Below are 22399 nucleotides of genomic sequence, written 5' to 3'. Positions count from 1 at the left end.
GGGGTTAAGTCAAACGAGCTATAGCGCGTGTTGGCAAAACACGCTACTGCTATAGGAAGTAGCTATTTATTTTCCTTTTCCTTTTCTATATCAGGGGTCTACAAAACGCACCACTGCTATATTATCTATAGCGTCTGTTCTGAACAAACGCTACTGCTATGCCTTTCTCCTTAATTTTTCTTTTTCTTTTATTTTTTATTTACATTTTCTTTTTTCCTTTTTCCTTTTCAATTTCTTTCATTTTCATTTACTTTGCTATTTGTTTTTCATTTTATTTTATTTTCATTAGCAGTAGCGCTTTTCCCAGAAAACGCGCTGCTACAATAAGCTTAGCGGTAGCACGTTTTGCCCAAGATCGCTACTACTATTCCTAGCCTGCAGGCAACATTGTCGGAATTTTAGTAGTAGCGCGTTCTCCAGCAGAGGCGTTTCTGCTACAGCCATATTTGTGGTGCGTTTTGTGTACACGCGCTACGGGTAAGTAGCAGTAGCGCTTTCTTTTAACATATGCTACTAGTAAGATTCTGTGTCTATGATTTTCCCTACTAGTGGTACTGTAGCTAGTTCCTATAAATGCGTAAAGAAACAAAATAAGAAAAATAATAAAGTTGACTGAAACAGCAGGGTCATAAGGCCGGTCGCTTCCTTTGCAAGGAAGCCTAATGGCAAGAGTTGACAGTGGTGCCACTGAAGGCATCGTTGCAACCCTCCTGGAATAAGTCTTTTGCATGACATATATTATCATAGGTTACGAAAAGTTCCTAATTGCATGATCTCGTTGTACAACAATATAACATCCCCATTAATTAGGCTGCTTTTACGAATTCTTTTGTCATTTTTCAAAACTATATCTTATGTTGAACCACCTTCCCTCGAAGCCTGATTATGCTTTAGGAAAAAACTGAGATCAAATATGGAACCTGTTACCATTTGCATTCAAGTCAAACCGAGCAAACATAGATGTTTTGAGATAACGTTAGAGGAATTTCTCTTAACAGCAAGTTTGGTTTGTAGCCATACTTCCTGTACAGGTACACAAAATTGTCAAACGTGTGATTGCAGACACATTTCTTAGCCCGTTTAGCAAACATCAGAAAATATTAGTCACGATGAAAGGTGTGGCATGCCCGTAGTAAGATGGTAAAAGAGTGCGTAGGATAGTTATTGTATGTGCCAAAAACTAGAAAGGTTAATTTCAAATAGCCACCCATCAGCTCGTGTGAGTCTGTGATAACTAAGCTAGTACTGCTACGATGTTTGATGAATAGATTTAGTGTTTTTTCGAAAAAAATAAAATGAAATAAAATAAGCATATTTTTTGTAGTGGAAAATAACCTAGCATCTAACATACTGCTTAACATGTCAACAATGGATATCATATCGGAGAGTATAAATACAACGGGAAACATGTAATGCGTGGACAAGAGAACTCATATTATTGGCAGCCACGCACAATCATTACAGCTGTTTATTCACGGAGGATATTCCGGATAGCTGAACAACAAGCAACACCAACTTTTTCTCGAGAGAGAAAACACAGCGACGAAGAGACGACATACTGGTATAAGCATTGTTGGCCACACACACACGCATAGGCACGATGACGCTGCTCATCTCGCCTGAGCTTTTATTTTATTTTAGGCGGAACATATCATGCCGGCATGAACCGATCAGTACTTCTTGCAGGGTCCACCGCAGGTGCCGTCGACGGTGGATTTCATATCCGCGCAGCGCCACATTTCGGGGCTCGTCGACACCACGCGGCACGCCGAGCAGCCCTGGGGACACTTGGGGTGGGCGTCGTCGCAGACGTCGACCCCCGAGAAGGACCTGCAGTTGTTGCAGCACTTGGGGAAAAAATCGGCTGCAAGCACGCAAGACATCGGCATCAGGTATGTCACTTGCTACAAGATATGACCGCCCAAATCGATCGAACTACAGGTAGAACGATTGAGCATGAGCAATGCTTACCGTTCACGTGTGAGAGGAGTCCCATGACCAGGACGGCCTGGAGGATCAGGATCGCCGCGAGCTTGGTGCCCTTCATGGTTTCTGATGAAGTTTTCGTGCAAAGCTCTCACTTCACTCGTGCGGTGCGGTGGTAGAATGCTCTGTGTTGTTGTGGTGGTGTGGCTGGCTAAAGCTGCGGGCAGCTCTATATATAGCCGTCGATTTCGTAACTTGATTGACAATCCTGGTAGGGCTGCTAGGCTAGCGGTCGTTATTATTCGGTTAGGTGGGGAGATAAAGATGTTTGACTACTGGTTTGGAAAGTTGGACTCGTTTCTTTTTTGTTTTATAGGCGGCGTGGATTGTTTGACACGCATTGTATACGGAAAAGCTCCTTCGCGATCGCTCGCTGGAGCGATCGAATCGATATCACTCATGTCCAGCACATCAGATCACGTGCACACCGATTTAGACAACGACAGCAGATATAATTTCACACTCTATACTCCTTCCGTGTATAATTGTACATCTAGTTTTTTTACGAGTCAAAGTTTTAAAATTTCGGTCAACTTCATAAAAATTAATACTAACATATATGAAATCAAATTGATAGTATCAAAGTACATTTTAAAACGGATCTAGTGATGCTAATTTAGAGTCATAAGAGCATTTTCAACACCGACTCTCAAACCTCCCACAATCCCGAACCATGTTGTCCGGACCGCGGAAGCTATCCAACACGGTCCCGTATCGGTCTGCGACGCGGTCTGGACGCATTTTCTCCCGCAAACCGGAGACAAACGCGAGGAGGTTTGCCGGGAGTCCGGATTGATCCCAAGCCCATTTCTGACCGCCCTGGCCCACCAAACCCCCTCCCGCGCGCGCTTCCCTCCTGGCACCAGCTGCCCGCATTCATTCCACTGTAGAGTGCGCCGCTCCACATTGAAGGCTGTTCAGGGTGGACACAACCTCGCACTGTCTCCGCAATTGAATCGGCGCGCCGGCCGAGGGTGCCGCCAGCTGCACGCCCGGTTGAACAGGCCTCCTCGCCGCATTCAAACGCCTCCACTAAACCCGCGTGGAAACCGAGAAATCTACTCCGGCCACACATCCATTCACGAGCGGGCTGGCATTAAACGCAACGCCGGCCGAGCTCCTCCCGCCCGTCCTGTATTTAAACAAGGCCAGACGCTGGGCAAGAATAGCACCACTCCGCCGCTCCCCATCTCCCCCTTCACCGTTTTCTTCACTCTTTCGATGGCATCAGACGAGCCGGAAGAGCAGTTCTCCAGCATAAAAGCCGGTTGGGTGGCTCGCCGAACTCGCCCGATACGAGCGAGGCAGCTCGCTGCTCCACCTCCCTCGCCTAGCCCGACGGAGCCAGTTGCCGCCCCAAGCCAGCGCGTGGTTCAGCAACTCTTCGCTTGAAGCCAGCTCGCGAAGGAGTGGCGAGTTGCTCCATGCCGGCATATCGAGGAGCACGACAACACGAGGAGTGGCGAGTTGCTCCATGCATCGTTTATGCGCGCGTAGCCGCGCCATGCACGTATGGAAAGAAGCTGGCTGCTAGGATGTCGACGAGAGGCCGCCGCCGCTTGTATCCCATGGAGGCCACCGCTGGCACGTCGCCGACCTATACAGGCGGTGACCTGTCTGGTCTTTCTCTCAAACCATCGTGGGCACACCCGTCTGGGCTTGACGAAAGCACCTTCCCCTCTGGCTGAAGCACCCTCTTTGACACTTCAATGAACGGCGTAGACAGACATAGGGAAGATACGGGGGAAGAATATGCCTCCGGGGCTCCCGACAGTCCGGTTAGCGGGCTGCCGAACATGGGGAAGACAAAAGGATCCGCCGCGGCCGGCCGTAGACTAGTGTAGTCTATCTGTATTGTGGGAGTGGAGGTCCGCTCGACTGTATGTGCACATAGTTTTACCTTTTAAGTTAAATATGTCCAAAATTTAACCATTCTTGTCAGGTTTGTATGAATTCCGTCATGTTTATTTGTAATCCGACCGGGTTTGCATGAATTTCATCCGGTTTGTTGAAAAAGAGTTTGAAATGTATGTGGCTATGGTTGAGTGGCGTCCTTCCGCATCTGTGTCCGCGGATTCATCCTCCGTCCGCGGACAGATGCGGGAGAAAATTTATGGGTTGCCGTTGGAGATGCCCTAAATGCTTTTATGGTGAACATTTTAAAACTTTGACTTAAAAAAAGTTAGATATACATTTATCCGTCCGTAAGATATAATATATGAGTGGATCGGATTAGCCTAGGGAAAGATACATATTTCAAACTCGGCGCCGCATGATTCACACTACCGAACGACAGTAAACACACAACCGAGATCACTTGAGAATAAGTTTAGGCCAAAGCTAGACCTTCCTGTTGATACTATAATATAAAAAGACGCGTCTAGCGGGCCCGCCCTGGGATCGCTAGGTAGCGCCCAACCAAAAAGGAAACCACCTGCCCCCTCCCCCACGAACCAAAAAAGGAACCCCACCCACCTGCCCGCACGAAAACTGCCCGAGACCGAACCCACCGGCATGAAAACCGCTCGAGACCCGCCCGCAGGAACAGCTAATCCCCAGAAACAACTCGCGAGGACAGATGGCAGCGGGATCACGTGCACCCTTCGCACCAAACCCACCCTCCTCACGCAACCGCGCGAGACCAACTGCCCCCAGGCCATCTTCTTCTTCCCCACGAAAGAAGGATCTGCCCAGGGGGCAAAATCCTTCATCGCAGGAGACAAGAACGAACATGGAGGCTCCCAAGGAGAAATAATAAAAGAGAAGAGGGCTTAGAAATCAGAAGGAAGACCGAGAAAAAAGCAGATCAAGAGAGGAAAGACAAAAAAGAGAACATACCTAGAGGGGAAAAAAGAGAAATCCAGAGGTGAGTAGACTTGCCCATCTTCTTCCTGATTCTCTTTTGTATACTTGCCCTTGTAGTGATTTCCTTGCACGCATATTTGACTCATGTATTTGATTCTCAAAAATCAAATGAAGCCTGCATAGTATGGTTGCAGAAAAACTGTGCAACCAGTAGGTTGCTTCCGTGCAACTAAGCCAAATAAAGTAGCCAACTGTAGGAGTGCTGTGTGCCAACTCAGTAGATTATGCAACTCTAACCCTATTTTGTGCAACTAACCCACTTGTAGCATCCAAATATACGCTTAAACTGTGCAACTGAAAAATAAAAAGGCACAAAACTGTGCAACCTTGGCAGGAACTTCAAAATCTAGAAGAAAACAACCAACATACGATGACGAGCGATATACGATATGTTCTGATAAAAAACAATCTACAAATATAGGTCTTAGGAAATAGGTTCGCACACTGCCATCACAAATCTGAAACACACTGCGATCAAACGTTGTTCTAACTGTGCAAAAATCTAACTAATATAGCTATAGACAAATATAGTTGAAATCTGATTTTGCTTCTATCTTTGAAGTTGTTGTAGCAGACCTTGCTTGATATGTTCACTTGCATTGATCTGCAGAAAATCATGCCCTCCCTTTCTTGTTAGACCTGCACATTGTAGATACAAAAACAAAAAGAGATGATCAATAAAAATGTAGCTACTGCCTGAATGTTCTTATATTGTGCAACTATACTATAATGCTTCTTCCAACTTTGATACTACTTGTGTGCAACTGGTATGCTACATTTTTATCCAGTTTGTATCATAAAAAATTGTCAAAATTGTGTTTGTGCAACTACTATCAAATGTCGTCCAAATTCTATGACACTTTTGTGCAAATGTTGTGCTGCCTTTGTGCAACTACTATCAAAAAATTTGTATCTGGAGAAAATCTTACTAAGTTCTTTTAGTAAGACACTTGCATTGATCTGGAGAAAATCACGCCCTCCCTTTCTTGTGAGACCTACACATTGTAGATACAAAAACAAAAAGAGATGATCAATAAAAAATGTAGCTACTGCCTGAATGATCTTACATTGTGCAACTATACTATGATGCTTGTTCCAACTTTGATACTACTTGTGTGCAACTGGTATGCTACATTTTTTCCTGCTTCTATCATAAAATTGTGTTTGTGTGACTGGAATGATCACAATTTGACCAACTAGTATGAAAAAATTATGCAATTCTATGAGACTTTTGTGCAAATGTTATGCTGCCTTTGTGCAACTACTATAAAAAAAGCTGTATCTGGAGAAAAAACCAGAATGAGTCAACTTTGCCTTCTAATTTTTATGAATATAACCACCTACCTATAGATGCTAGTTACTGCTAGAATGTGCAAGCTTGAAAGTTGGAGAAACATAACAATGTACAAATTCCTTGTTCCTCTATGTAAAAACTGAGTACTTGCTTGTTGATGACTTTTTTGTTGAAACAAAATGCAGGTTGGAACAACTTTCAAGGATGATAGACCTCAATGCGTTGCCTCCCGATCTCAATGAGTTGCCTAATGATGATGTTGAGTTTGTACAACCAGGGGTTTTCACACAGCCAAATCAAGATCATGGCTTGATGGATGATGTTGATGTCAACATGCAATCAGAAAGCCATACACTTGAGGAAACAAACACCATAGTTGTAGGACCTACTGAAATAGAACTAAGGGCAGGGGCAGTTGGTGGTGATCGAAATGTTGTGGATGAAGATGAGGCTGGTTCTCAGCCAATGGAGCCATTTGTTGGGATGAGATTTGATACTCTACAGGGTGCTAAGGATCACAACAATGATTATGCCCTAAAGATGGGTTTCTCTATTAAGATGAACACTTCAAGGAGGAATTCTTATACCAACTTATTGGAGAAACAACAATTTGCATGTAACAAGTTTAGGAAGCCAAAAGAGGATGATGTAGGAGCTGAATTGCCACCTGTGCTAGATCCTATACCAGACCCCAAACCTTTGGGTGAAGAAGATGAAATGGAAGAAGCGCCAATATTCGATGGAGAAGAGACTGGAAAAAAACAAAACACAAAGTTGGAACTACTTGCTGATTGAATAAGATATAGATTTACAAAGTGGTCATAGTTTTGATGGCAACTCCATAATATTTATTCTGCAAACTAGTGTTCCTTATCGATGCAATTAAACCTTCTTTTCTGCAACTAGTGTTCATATCTCTACAACTGATGATAGACAAAAATATCTAAATTGTTTTGCATCATGGAATAAAAAAAATGGGGTAAACAATGAAAAATAAGTTCTATGGCAACCACATGTCAACATTTGTGCAACTATTGTTGTTTAGTCAGCAACTGTTATTTGACAAGTGTGCAACTATCTAACACCAACTTTGTTCCCTGCAGGCCGTATGATGGCTATCATGTCAGAGTTTTATGGCTTGGAGCTAAATGTACCGTATGGACCTAAAACAATAACAAACCTATGTGTGGGCTTCTCCAAGGACTCAACGAAAGAGGGGGCCATTATTGAGAGAATTGAACATTTTAAAGAGTTGCAAAAAGATGATCCAGATTTTTTCTATATGATAAAATATGATCTCGAAGAGAGGGCAGAAAACATTTTTTGGGTGGATGGCTTGGCACGGAAAGCTTATACGGAGGCATATCATGATTGTGTCTCCTTTGGCACAACCTACATGACAACATGCCTTTTGCTCTGTTCATTGGGATCAACCGTCATGGGCAATCTTTCATGTTGGGCTGCGTGTTTGTGAGGCAAGAAATGGAGACCAGCTTTGATTGGGTTTTCAGAGCTTTCCTAGAGGCTATGAATGGAAGGGCACAGGATAACATCATTACTAATCAGGATGTGGCAATGAAAGAGTCCATAAAGAACATATCTCCCACAAGTGTGCACTGATGTTGTCGGTGGCACATCTTGAAAAAATCTCAACAGAAAGTTGGATGGTGGCTAGGCTGGAACCCGGGATTGTCTAAAGATTTCAACCTTTGTGTTGATTTTAGTTTCACACCAGATGAGTTTGAACAGAATTGGGCTGTGTTGATGATGAAATATGAGGCAATTACACACACCCATTTTGAGGGGTTCAATGCAGTCTTGAAGCGGTATGTCAACCCTCACAAGTCAATTATGAACTTTATGAAGCAGTACCACAAAATACAGACGCACATCCTTGTCAAGGAAGGGTGCAATGACTACATGACAGAACACCTAGATCTTGACATGTGGTCACAATTCCCAATAGAGAAGCAGGCATACAAGACACTAGAGATCTTTGCTGCAAGTTCCGTGATGAGTTTTCGATGATTGGACGCTACAATGCATTCCAAATTGGTGTGGAAACGTTTGAGCTGAGACCAAATACAGATTGGGTTGTGAAGTATGGTTCCAGAAACTACTTAGTGGTGGCAAAAATACCCGAGGGACAATATTCGTGTGAGTGTACCAAAATGGAGAGGGATGGCATCCTTTGTTGCCACATACTGAAAGTGTTCACGCATATTGGGCTTGATGTCATTCCGGAATAGTACATGTTGCAGCGTTGGACGCCAATTGCTGTCCCAAGTGTGCCAAGTGCCACTAGCCAGCAGCCTGATGTAATGCCTCCTGCCTCTCTAAAGGAAATTAGGCATGCAAACATGTCTGCAGATTTCCAGAAACTAGCAAAGTTTGCTTGTGTTTCTGATGCAGCAAAGGGCATTGTTGATAAGCACATGCCTGTGGCGCGGACAGAGATTGTGCAGCTGAACAAGTCTAGAAGGAAAAAAGGGCTGCAAGAGAGGCAGGTCCGTCCGCTGCGGATAACAACCAGGATCCTCCCGTGCCGCCTACATCTACAGGGCCTACTCCAGCAACTACCCCTATTGGTCGTGCTCCACCGCCTACTCCCATGGGCCATGGTGGACCACCTCCTCCCATGGGCCGTGGTGGTCGTGGTCCACCATGTCCTCCCATGGGTCGTGCTGCTCATGCTCCAGCGCCTCCTCCCATGGGTCGTGCTGAACCGCCTGCTCCGATGGGTCATGGTGGTCCACATGTGAGTAATGCTTCAGCACCTCTTCCTATCGGTAACACAACACAAGGCCATCCTAACTGCACTGAGCAGATGCCGGCTACGAGCAACGACAATGACAATGCAACTCCTAGGGATCCGCCAAAGTCAACTACAAAAGGGAGGGCAAGGAATAGACGCTATCATTCAGCTCTTGAACTGCACCCGAAAAGGAAAAATAGGTGCAGCTACTGCAACTCAGATAAGCACAATGCTGCTAGCTGCTCTACGAAGTTGGCGTGACAACTTGGTGACATAGAAGCAATAGATAATTTGGAAACCATAAAAAATAGTTCTAGCTTGCACTGTTAGGATACGGATGGAGCTATGAAAGATCCAGCAACAAAAAACTTGCAAACTTCTTCTTTGTGTTCTTTAAACTTACAATTGGCACCCCATTTGTATTCATGTTAAAAAGGTGGCAGACTATCACTTGGCTATGTGTGAGACTACCTATTTACCTATGTATGCCTTTGTTGGCAAATTTAAACATTTACACATGTTGCTTGGTAAAAGAAATGTTACTATGTGTGTTGTCCTTTAGTGATTGATTTTTTGATGGTTTACCAGAACCGAAAGGAACTGTGCAAGTTAAGTGCAAGTGTCTTCCCTGTATGTGCAACTGTAACATCTACAAGTACTATGCCTTGTAAAAAGGAAAAAGAAAAATGAATAAAATTGTATCATTCTTAGGATTAAAAAACTGCCACAAATACTCAAGAAATGGTTTGTGCAACCTGGGGAAAAAAGCCCAGGTAAAATTGTGCAAATGAACTTGTATTGGGTGTGCAACTGAATGGGTGCCATTGTGCAACTATCATGCAGACCGATGGTAGCGGATAAAAGAGGGAGCAAAAACAAAACTTACTCTTTGTACCGTAGAATGTCCCTCCACGGGGCTTTGTTGAGAGCAGAGTCAACCATCTTGTGGGTCATTATCCTTATCATGCTTAGGCACTCTTTTGGTTCGTAGTTTGGCAATTGTCTCCCATTCCAAATGCTAGTATTGAACAACATGAACACCCCACATTCATTGCTGTGCAAAAAAGAAGGAAAAACACATTATTATTTCGACGTGAGCTGGGGCCATACTCGTGCAACTGAAAAACATAGTAAAAAGAAAAAAGAAAAAATTACAACTAACAGCCTTGCTTTTGCAAAAACCGTGTTCTTGACCATGTAACTTTCCCCCCTGAACTGCTATTGTTTCAAAATCCAAGAAGAGAAAGGTGGACAAGCATACATTCTAGGTGCTCTTTGCATCATGCAACTAGTTCAAAAATGTGCAACTACCCATTGACCTGTGTGCAACTGTATGAAGACTTTGTGCAACTAGATGGTGTGGTTGGTGCCAAATAAACAAAATCTGAGGTCCATGATCAGAAGCCAACTATAAAAAATGAAAAGAGGGAAATGGCGTGCCTGCATGACTTACTTCCCGAGTTGCTTGGGTACATCAATGTCGATGACCTGAAAGTGACTGATATTGTGCTTTGGGTAATGCTGCTTCCACAAAAACCTCACTGCCCGCTATAGCTGAAGCACAGTGCATTAAGTTAGGGTTGTCGAGCTTCCTCCAAGAATCTATCACCTCGAAACGTTGATCCCTTAAGTTGATGTTAAACACCCAGTAGTGTCTGCCTCCTGCTCGATCATTGGGATCAGCAAACTCGAGCACAGGGAGCATCAGCTGCACATATTGACAGCACAGGGAAGAGAAGGCAAAAAATAACTATGAATTGTCAAGAACTGCCCAGTGAGAACCAAGAGCTATGCAAAAGTTTGTGTGGCCAGAAAAAACTCACCATATCTTGACGGTTGAGGCGATTAGTCTTCTCAAATTTAGAATGTATCTTGGCAGCGTTGTATATTCCTTGTTGCAAGTGTGTCTGCATTGGAAGAGACGAGTCTTAGGAAACACACTATCAAAAGGAATGGACAAGGAATGTTGTGTGAAATAAGAACAACAGTTCTCATTCAACTTACAACAACTCTCAGTGGCATGATGACCTTCTTCGAGTCCTTGGGTAAGGTTTCCCTGATTTGGATAAGTGCAGCTTCGATAAGACCATTTGATATCCATTTGGTAGGCTTCATTGGGTCAGCCAACTGCTTTAGGCTCACAAACTACCCATCATAGTTAATGATTTCAGGACTGTTCAGAAAAAAATACGAGGACAAAGAAAAAGAACAAAAAAACATGATTAACTGGATGCCATAAATGCATGAAAAATTGAATGAAAAAATGAGTAACTGCTGTTAAGGTGTACAGGCCTGATGTACCAACTGTATAACTACTGTTGTGCAAGTGATGTTGCATGAAACTTCAAGTACAAAAGCTGACTTCTCCAACTATAAAAAAACTGAATTACTATTGTAGTGCTACTATTACATATGTCTATGACAAAAAAAGATGTTCAGCTGTATTACCATTTTTGTGCAATTTCAATAGACATGAAGATGCAACCATAAAGACTGATTGACCAACTAAAAAGAGAAGAGGGGATACAGATTTACCACAAAAATGTATTAGTTTTACCTTGTTTCTGTGATGTTTGCTCCTGGTAAATTCCTTACATAATAGAGGACTGCCGCATAAAGCCTATTCACTTGTTCACTGCAAGTGAATGTCTTTGTTTTATTGTAGTCGATGTAGGGAGATCTCTAGACAGCAGCTGGCTTGATTATCCTCGTGCGTTTTTGCACTAGTGGGCCAGATGTGGTACTACCGGACCCACTTGCACCCCCTAGAACACCTGTCACAACTGGGGTGTGAAACTCATCTAGAGAATCTGAAAGGATGATGTGAATTGGTGCCTTCCTAGTGACCACCTTATCTGCAGCAGCACAAACCTCTCTCACAGTTGCCGAATCCCAATCATCTAGCTTGCTACTTTTAGATAACCCTGCCTCTTGTGGTGTCACTTGTGATTTGTTAGGCTCATCAACTGTGGCAAATGGGAGTCATCATCAAGATTCAACCCCAAGTCAAATGGTGGAGCGTCGAAGAACCCATCGCCGTGATATGATCTTGCTGACGGTGCTCTACGAATGGGATGCACACTATTGTTCTCTCCTTGGACATCCTTGGGTGCATCACGCGCTGACTTGGTTCGTGCAATTATGCTTGGCGGCGGTATTGGCGGTATACACTTGGAAACAAGGTTGTAAACTTGCTCTTGTGTAAGGGTGTCCTATTGATCAAGAGCACGAAATGTAGGCGAATGTTGTTTCTGAGCTTGCACAACATTACTGACAGCTGAGGGTTCCATGTTGACCTAATGGGTTGGGGTTGGAGTTGGCACACTGACTGATGTGGTTGGCAGAGTGACTGCTTGAGTTGACAATGTAGTTTCTGGGATTGGCACACCGACAACTTAGGGTTCTGTGTTGACTGATGGGGGTAGGACAGATACAACTACAGATGCCTGACTTCCTCTTGCTGTTGGCACAGTGGTGGTTTCATTTTCCTTAATTGCTGATGTACCGTGCGCAGTTGATGTTGTAGTTGGCCTATTTGGACAAACAATTGGCTCACTTGAAGCTGGAGTTGCCACCGAAGCTGTTGGGGTTGGCGACTTCCTACATAGCATACTGACAACTTTCTCTTGACTGTTTGATGCAATCTTAACAGCATGGCTTGGCACCTCTGTTCCCATTTCTACAAATTTTGTGTCCTTGGCAAAAGACACTGTTTTGTTGCTTTTTTACCAGGGAGTGTGCATGTGGTAGAGGTGCGCTTGGCATCTACATGCGCAACTGTTGGCACATGTATAATAGTGCTTGTCTTCTTGGGCTCTGGAGTTGGCACCTCCTTTCCCTTTGATTTACTTCCGTTCTTTGAATTTTTCTCTCCCATACAAGGAATCTTATCTTTTGGTTGACCCAACACCAACTTCTTGCTAAGTGTCATGAGCTTCTTGCACTTTGGGACAGTGGGTGCGCGCGGTGGGGATGCTGCCATCCTCTTGCTACCACCTGACGATGAAGCATCTTCAAATACAACACCTTCCTTCATTATCTTGTCAAGCATGGTTTTTGAGCCAATTTAGTCCAAACCCTTTCCTGCCTCTTCCATTTCTTCCTCAGTGCTTTGTAGTCCGTCGTTTATTATTTTTTGAAAGGTATTATCCTTCTCTTTCATGTCAATGATTGCATGAGTTTCCAGCAAGGGGATTTCAAATCTGTTGGGGATTGCTGGCTCTGATCTACACAAGTCAAAAAGTGAGAAACTTTCCTCTGGCACAGCTGCTTTGGTTCCAACTAATTTCGGATCTTCACCCTTCCGACGCATGTTCTTTTGGATGAAAAACTGTAGAGTTACACTATAATCAATTGAGCTGCTGCTGCTATTTCCTCCAATTGAGCTGTTGCTGCTGTTTACTCCATCTCCAGAAGTGTTTACCCTCTTTGAACTACTGTCACCGTCGCCCATGCCATCATCATCATCAGGATCCTTCCCACTGTCACTACCTCCATCAAACGCCCCCTGTCATTGTCGTGTGTCTCCTCGCTGTCATCATCACTGCCCCATCCTTTCCTTGCTCGTCTCCATCACCCTTCTCGACATCCTCACCTTACCCCTTGCCTGTTCCATCTCCTTCCTCTTTCTCTTCCACATCCTCATTACCGGATTCTTCTTTGTCTTCATTGTTGTCAGCAACATCGTCACTGTCATCATCACATTCTTCATCATTCCTTCCCTCTTGATCCTCATCTTCTTCTTCAGACTCATCACTTTCTTCAGAATCATTGCCAACTCCCAGGTCAACATTTTCTTCCTCTGACTCCCTTTCCTCCGCAAATTCTTCATCTTCACTTCCATCCACCTCTTCTGTTTGCTAGGCAGCAGATTGACGCTTCCGTGGCCTAGCTTTGAGCCTTTGTTTGATCACTTGACGGGCCCTTGAGAGGAGACAAATCTAGTTCCTCTTCGTCAAGCTTGGCAAAACCTTCGATGCAGTTGCCAAGATTGTCTGATATTCCTTTACATAGATCATGAACCATACTTGCTAATTTGAACTTCTTCTGCATACTATTAGAAAAACAAAAATTAAAATTTAAAAAGAAAAAATGGAGATATTGAAAGTATATCAATGTATATCTGTTTGCAACTGCAGACCTAAGTTTGGTGCAAGTATATCAAAGTAGTGTGCAACTGAGATAATGAAAGTGTGCAACTGAAAACGGGTAAGTTAGCAGGAAGTAAAAAAACATAATTTGTAACCGGGAGTTGTGAAATCTGTGTAAGTGAAAGCATAAATTTGATTCAATTAGAAAAAAGGTGACATAATACCTCTGTGCAACTCATGCATGCATTGGGTGCGGAAAAGTAAACAACAAAGGATGATTAGTACAACTAACACATAATAGAAATAAAAAACCATGACTTTTGTTCTAGTAAAAAAAAGTGGTTCAGCAAAAAGGATAACTCACATGAGGATTGTAACACATTGGAACCTTTGACGCCACAAACGCTTCTGCCTGCAGTAATCCTCCGAAGAGTGTTTAATCCTATTAGCTTCTATACTGCTCCTTGAGCTGTTCACAAAAAGAAAGATTGTTTAACAACAAAAAAAAAGTTATTGTGTGGATCTATAAAGAAAAAAGCGCACATCTGAGCAACTACCACATGTCCTCAGAAGCAAAAAAATTGACTGAAATTGTTATGTGAAGTCCAACTGAAAGTGATAATGTAAAAGGAAATATGATACAAGCATGTGTGCAACTGCTCGAAGTCTGTGTGCCAACTATCAACATAGACTTGTGCAACTACCACAAACCCCTAGAAAGCAAAAAAACTGACTGAAATTGCTATGTGAAGTCCAACTGAAAGTGGTACTGTAAAAGGAAATATGATACAAGCATGTGTGCAACTGCTCAAAGTCTATGTGCCAACTATCAACATAGACTTGTGCAACTACCACAAGCCCCTAGAAGCAAAAAAAACTGACTGAAATTGCTATGTGAAGTCCAACTGAAAGTGGTACTGTAAAAGGAAATATGACACAAGCATGTGTGAAACTGCTCAAAGTCCGTGTGCCAACTATCAATATAGACTTGTGCAACTACTTACATGTATGTGAAAGAAAAAAAGTGCAATTACAGACTTTGAGCAGAATGTCCAACTCACTTGAAGTTTCCCAAAGATGCCAGGCGAAATCAAGTCCTTTTTCATTAACTTGTTGATTAGATTCTTATCATAGGCATTGGCTCGAACATCGCAGTGGCTTACTCGCACATCTACCTCAAGTGCATCAATGTAGAGAATCTGTACACGCACCATCCCCAAGAGACAAACAAAAAGGGGAAATAAACATATGAGAACATTGGTGATAAAAGCACAAAAACATGTAGAAAAAGGTATGTCTAACAGATACAAAACTTAATTAGAGCTCACCATTAAATGATACTGGCAGCAACAGACTGTTTGCTTGTCCTCACCCATGTTGCGGAATGCTTCGTTTATGTGTTCAGCAACAAATAAGCTCACATTGCTGTTCAACAGAACATCAGGTTCTAGCACAGCACCGTAGCAACGTGGGCTCAGAGAAAGACTAGTGGTAGGAGCTAAAAAGGTGCTGAAAGCAATTGCAAGCCACCCAGTGAGGAACTTGTTATCAGTTGTTCCCCTTCATAGCTTTCATCGTCTTGCTGAATTCGGTAACCGTGGGGTGTTTGGGTGGCCCGGTGTGGTTGAATCTGATGGAAAGCCTTGACAGCCTCCTTTTCAACAATGTATTTTAGCCGCGGCCCTCTGTTGGGTAAACCAAAGTTCCTGTGCAAACTAGCAGCATCTACTGGAATAGTTCCCCTGCCTGGGAATAGCAAAGCTGAACTGCCTGGGTCGTATGACTAGACTAGGAACTTCGTCAAGTCGGAAGGCAGTGCGTATGCTAGGTTTACCAAACCTCCTAACATCTTCTCATACAAGAAAGAACTTTGAACAAGTGCCAGCTCGTCGTTCACCTTCACAAACCTCCCTGGTGAGGCCCTAATCCTTCCAGCTTGTGAACGTCGTTGAGGAACGTTTCCTTCATTCCCTTCAACTCCAACTTCACCCACCCGAGACAGAAAAAGGGAAATGAATATGGACAAATTGTGCAACTAGTGTACATACGTGTGCAACTGATCATACATAAAAAATTGAAAAAATTTCACATAGTTGATTGTTGTGCAACCACAGGTTGATTATTGCGCAACTGCCATGTACACACTGTCGTGGTATTCTCACGGGGGGGGGGGTGTGAGGCGACAGATGCCACAAGGGCTTAGTGTGAGGGTAAGACTGCTGCTGATAGGCCCGGGAGCGGGTATGCGAGTAGCACGCGCTAGTTTACCCAGGTTCGGGGCTCTCCGGAGAGATAATACCCCTACTCCTGCATGTCTGAGTATATATACCGGGGGTGTACATCGGGCAGTACAAAGTGCTCCTAGAGCTGTATCTGGGGGCAGTGCCATGGGCATCTGGCTCCATATATGCATGCACAAGGCATGCTTTAGTGGCCGGCCATGCTCATGGCCATATGTGTGCTTGGGCATGCTTGCCCGTGGGAATGGATAGATGGCTAGCTAGCTCTCTTGCTAGCTAGCTTGCTTGTGGGTGTGAGTCCATCCTCTTGGATGGATGGATGAATGGCTATATATAGTGTGGAGCTAGCTTACTATCTAAGCTATGTGGTGGTATGGGAGCAAGGCATGGTGCATGTCATGCTTGTCCCCTAGGTCACTTCATAAATAGTGCCAGGGGACAAGTGACACTATACATGATGGCTGGGGTGACATGTGAATAGTGCTCGGGTACGACCGTCTCGTCGGTGTCGAGTCGGGCTGCAGTCGGCAGCCGGCTGGTCGGCGCAGTCGGTCAGCTGGCAGCCGGCCGGGCAACCGGCCGGCTGGAGCAGTCGGATGGGGAGCCGGCAGGACCGGCCGGGCAGTCGGACAGAGGGGCTTTGCTAGCCCCGATGTCTTGAAATATTGTCTTGCCGTCTCCGGGATACCCGCGTCCAATTACTCCGACACACACTTTGAAATTAAAAACCCTGTCCAAAAATGTATAAATGTTTGGGTGCAGCTGTGTGCTAAATGGGTGCCGACTTTCAAATTTGACAAAGGTAGGTAAGGAGATTCCAAAATCTATCTTAAAACATTTATGCACACATATGGCGCACAAACTGCCAATTGTATACTTTTCATGTGCAACACTAAACAACAGATGTGCCAACTAGTACCAACATACTGTGCAACTGAAAAGAAAAATGTACAAAAAATAGGTACCTCATCAGCTTCTGCAGAGGTTGGGCCACCCCCATCAGAGGACTTGCCTTTTCCTTTTGTTCTAGCTCGTTTTGCAGCACGGGATGCAGTAGCATCCTCCACCTACAATAACCAATGATGCCTCATGTTAAAAAATCATGAAAAAACAGAAAACACAAAAAATAAATATTGAATTCCTTTTACATATACTCAAAATTGTACATTGTGTATTCAAAATTTACAGAAATAAAAAAGAAAATGTTAATGTCTCTGCTAAAAACTTACCCCTACTTCGTCACCATCATCGGGGGCAACACGGGGACGACCACCCCGCTGAGCAGCCCTTTTCTTGTTCCACCGTGTATCTTTTGATACATCCTCTACATGGCTCGAAAGAACAAAAACCAAAAATAAGAAACAAAAAGGGAAAAAAGAAGAAAACAACACATATATTCGATCATATTTGCTCCCTTTGAGCTTAGAGAAAACATTCTCTTCCCCACTTCCACCGGCATCTCCCTCTTCAACCATTGTCACTGCAAAAAAACAGGTCCCAAAAAATCATTCTAATTGCACACACAAAAAATTGTAGCTTAAAGCACTAACAAAAACTTGTTAAACAATGCATACCCCACCACTAGGACGTTTCAATAAACCTGTGGCAACTGGACCCTAGTTTTGCCAAACTGGACGCTAGTTCTGCCAACTGAGATATGGTAATGCCAAGTGAAAAATGCAAGAACACATATCCCAGGAGTGTGCAACTATTGAACCTAGATCTACCAGCTGGGAACTGGTCCAATGGCAAGTATAAAACCCGCAGAACATAGATACCCGAATGTGTGCAACTATTGTACCTATAACTGCTAAAATGTGTCTATGACAGCTGATGCACTTGATGTGTGCAACTGATGCACCTGGAACTGCCAAACTGGTATCTGGAGAATTGTCAAGTAAAAAAATGCACAACTCGTTGTGCAACTTCTATTTGTGCAACTGCCAACTACAAACTACTCGTTGTGCAACTGGGTAATGAAAACATTCCCTGTGCAACTACTATTTCTGCAATTGCCAACTGCAAAACAATTTGATGTGAAACTGGGCACAGAGATGCAATAAACAGGCAAAAATAGAAGGGATTCAATGACCATGGTGAAAAATCTACCAACTAAAATGCAATGGTACCTAGGGTTTGATTCACTAATGCAAAAAGGAACACTAGATGTGCTGTCGGCGCGGCTTCCCCCACTACAGGCACGGCGAGCGAGTCTAGCGGGCACGGCCTCCCCCGCTACAGGTGCGGCGAGAGTGTTGCGGTCGCGGCCTCTGCGGCTACGGGCGTGGCGACATCACAACAGCACGCGGCGCGAAGGGAGCACTACGAGCACCACCTCCCCCACTATGGGCGCGACGAGAGCGCTACGGGCGTGGCCTCTCCTGCTACGAGCGCGGCTGGAGCACTACGGGCGCAGCAAGTACGGCCGCGGCTTCACTCTGTACGACACGCGGCGAGAGCGGTATGGACGCTGGTAGAATGAGCGAGTGTATCTGAGCCGGCGACGAGCAGCGGGTGCCTCCCCCCTGCTACGCCTCCGCCTCCTGCGCACCTTTCAACGGTGTCAATGGTAGATCCAGCGGCGAGACCGGCGAATCGGGAGGGGAGGGGAGAGGGGAATCGAATGAGGCGAGGATGACGGGTGCTGGAGGGGGAAGGAAGTGGCATGAAATTCGAAACTGCCCACCGCCCCACTACTTGCTTACGGTCACTAACTGGGTTGCCTACACAGTCGATGACAGGGCGGGCCCACCAGGTGGGTGCGCACCGCACGCGTCGGCACGACCGGGCCAGGTGTGCGGGATAAGCGGGCGGGGGAGAAACCGACCAGGTAGCACCTGACAGGCGCGGGCGTGCGATCGCACGCGGTCGGACGGTTTGAGCCGCGGCCGCTCAAGACGATAAGCGAGCGCCCGCGCACTAGTATGTATTTAGCAGTATAAAAACATATACTTATATACGCAAAACATTTTCCTCTTGCTCTGACCAAGAGCGAGTCCCATGCTAGCCTTTCCCCGCCTCGCGTTGTTGTGTGCTTAGAGCATCTACAACCGGGCGTCTCAAACCAGTCTCAAACGTCTGGGTGGTCCGTCCAATCACTGACCAGTCACAATTTCTTGATTCAAACGGACGCTTTAAACGGGCCTCAAACGTCTGGGTTGACCGGTATCCCTCATATCCAGTACAAATATGGGGTGGCACGGGCACGTCCACCTGACAAATCTGGCTCACCACCGACCCCACAACTGTCCCACGAGAAACCCCATCCCGCTCATCGCTCCAAAACTCTAGTTCGCTCACACTCTCCTCTCTTGCTCCGTCATCTCCTCTTCTCGCACCAATTCCGATCGAATCCAGCGCAATGTCAAACTCTAGCAGCCATTCCGACTCCGAGCTGGATCCAGACTATGAGCTTGTCCTCTGCATCCCCTTGGAGTGGTCCAAGGTGGAGACCGAGGGCAGCTCTGGATCTGCAGCCTCGCCGCAGCCGCAGCTTCCCCGTCGGCGCAGCTTGGACACCGGCGCTGGCCCTGCCGTCCCGTGCGCAGTTTCGACAGGGGCCTGCTGACCCCTACCACCACCCGCCTGGATGCACATGCCAAAATCAGAGGCGCGTGCCGCCCACCGCGAGAGGTGGGGGGAAAGGGAGTGGAAGGGGTGGAGCCCGACGAGGACGCGCGGCTCCTTGAATGGGTCTACCGCCAGTCGCTTAGAGACACAGGGATGGACGCGTGACGGCTCCACCAGAAGAATGCCAAGGCGCTCCGGATTGCCATTGGCGGAGGCAGCTCGGCTCGTGAAGCTCAAGTGACAGCAGGACTGGGAGGTCCGGCGGTTGAAAGGGCTCGTCAACCTCTCCGACACCTCCTCCTCCGACGACGACCACGACTCCTCGTCCGACGACTCGGATGATCCCCCACCAGCCGCCGCCAACCAGCGGAGCTTGTCCAGAGCGTGGCAGTCGGCCACGATGGCGGCTGATGGCTTGTGTCCGCGTTAGTTTTTCCCCGAAGAGGAAGGGGTGATGCAGCACAGCTACGGTAGGTGTTTCCCTCAGTGATGAAACCAAGGTTATTGAACCAGTAGGAGAACTAGGCAACACTATGTAAACGGTACCTGCACACAAAGAACAAATACTTGCAACCCGACGTGTAAGAGGGGTTGTCAATCCCTCTCGGGTAAAAGATTGGTAAAGATATAATTTGGTAGATGCAAATAAAATAACGGCAAATAAAATTCAGCGAGGTATTTTTGGGTTTTTGATAATATAGATATGAAAATAAAAGGTGGAAATAAATAAAAAGTCAAATAGCAATATAGATCTGAAAATATATGATGAGAAAATAGACCCGGGGGTCGTAGATTTCACTAGTGGCTTCCTCTCGAGAAAATAGCATACAGTGGGTAAACAAATTACTATTGGGCAATTGATAGAACCTCAAATAATTATGACGATATCCAGGCAATGATCATTATATAGGCATCATGTCCAAGATTAGTAGACCGACTCCTGCCTGCATCTACTACTATTACTCCACACATCGACCGCTATCCAGCATGCATCTAGTGTATTAAGTTCATGGAGAAATGGAGTAATGCAATAAGAACGATGACATGATGTAGACGAGATCTATTCGTGTAGGAATAGCCTCCATCTTGTTATCCTTAATAGTAACGATACATACGTGTCTTGCTGCCCCTTCTGTCACTGGGAAAGAACACCGTACGATCGAACCCGTCACAAAGTACCTCTTCCCATGGCAAGAAAAATCGATCTAGTTGGCCTAACTAAACCAAAGATTCAAAGAAGAAATACGAGCCTATCAGTAATCATGCATATAAGGGATCAAAGAAACTCAAATAACTTTCATGGATAAATAGATCTGATCATAAACTCAAAGTTCATCGGATCCCAACAAACACACCGCAAAAAGAGTTACATCAAATAGATCTCCAAGTGACCATTGTATTGAGAATCAAAAAGAGAGAAGAAGCCATCTAGCTATTGCCTACGGACCCGTAGGTCTACAATGAACTACTCATGCATCATTGAAGAGGCACCAATGAGGATGATGAACCCCTTCGTGATGGTTTCTAGATTGGATCTCATGGTTCTAGAACTTGCGGCGGCTGGAATTGTGTTTCGTCGACTCCAATAGGGTTTCTGGAATATTTGGGTATTTATAGGGCGAAGAGGCGGTGCGGGATGCCACCGAGGTGGGCACAACCCACGAGGGCGCACCTGGGCCCCCAGGCCGCCCAGGTGGGTTGTGCCCCCATCAGGGCACCCCTCTGGTACTTCTTTGGCCCATGTTGTTCCTTCTGGTCCATACAAATTCTCCAAAAAGTTTCAATGTGTTTGGACTCCGTTTGGTACTGATATTCTGTGAAGTAAAAAACAACAACTGGCACTTGGCACTACGTCAATAGGTTAGTCCCAAAAAATGATATAAAGTTGCTATAAAATGATTGTAAAACATCCAAGAATGATAATATAACTGCATGGAACAATAAAAAATTATAGATACGTTGGAGACGGATCAGCGGGGGCGGGCCAGGGTTCATGCAGTCGACGACATCGACGAACACCCTTTATGAGTCTCTCCTCGCCTCGTCGCGATGAGTCGCAGGCTCAAGGATGTGCCTCAGCTTTGACTGGTTGGTGCTGGCCGTCTGGACGAGATGGAATAGAACACATGAACAGTCGAGCAGTACATGCATGCTCGTTGATGCGTGAAGATTGTCTTATGCGTGCAAACATTCATGAGATAGTCTATCTCCTATGGTAAGCTGCATTGTTGCATGTTGTTGTTTTTTTCTTGTTATTTACTTCGCAGAATATTAGTACCAAACCCAATCCAAACGCAGCGGAAGTTTTCGGATATTTCTTGGGACCAGAAGTCAACTTGGGAGCCAAGGAAGTGGATGAGGGAAGGCCCATGGGGCGTACAACCCACCAGGGCACGCCAGGAGGCCCAAGCACGCCCTGATGGGTGGTGGGGCCCACGAAGCTCTGTTGCCCGCCTCTCAGCTCTATAAATACCCCAATATTCCAGAAACCATAGGGGAGTCGACGAAACACAATTCCAGCCGCCGCAAGTTCCAGAACCACCATATCCAATGTAGAGCCCTATTCTGGTACTCTGCCAGAGCGGAACACGATCACAGA

The 22399-nt window shown here is 45.3% G+C and overlaps 1 protein-coding gene across 1 annotated transcript; it reads right to left on the bottom strand.

Moving 5' to 3' along the window:
* Nucleotides 1-1417: 1417 nt before the first annotated feature.
* Nucleotides 1418-2190, bottom strand: LOC543197 (uncharacterized). Its single transcript, XM_044594554.1, has 2 exons — nucleotides 1972-2190; nucleotides 1418-1864 (listed from the first exon to the last, which is right to left on the bottom strand). The coding sequence occupies exons 1-2, from the start codon at nucleotides 2045-2047 to the stop codon at nucleotides 1671-1673; spliced, it is 270 nt and encodes an 89-aa protein (XP_044450489.1). The 5' UTR covers nucleotides 2048-2190; the 3' UTR covers nucleotides 1418-1670.
* Between the last annotated feature and the right edge of the window lie 20209 nt (nucleotides 2191-22399).

Source organism: Triticum aestivum, chromosome 1D (assembly GCF_018294505.1).
Source record: "Triticum aestivum cultivar Chinese Spring chromosome 1D, IWGSC CS RefSeq v2.1, whole genome shotgun sequence".
Lineage (NCBI taxonomy): Eukaryota > Viridiplantae > Streptophyta > Magnoliopsida > Poales > Poaceae > Triticum > Triticum aestivum.
The sequence above is the reverse complement of the archived record's forward strand: the minus strand, read 5'-3'. Positions and strand labels throughout refer to the sequence as shown.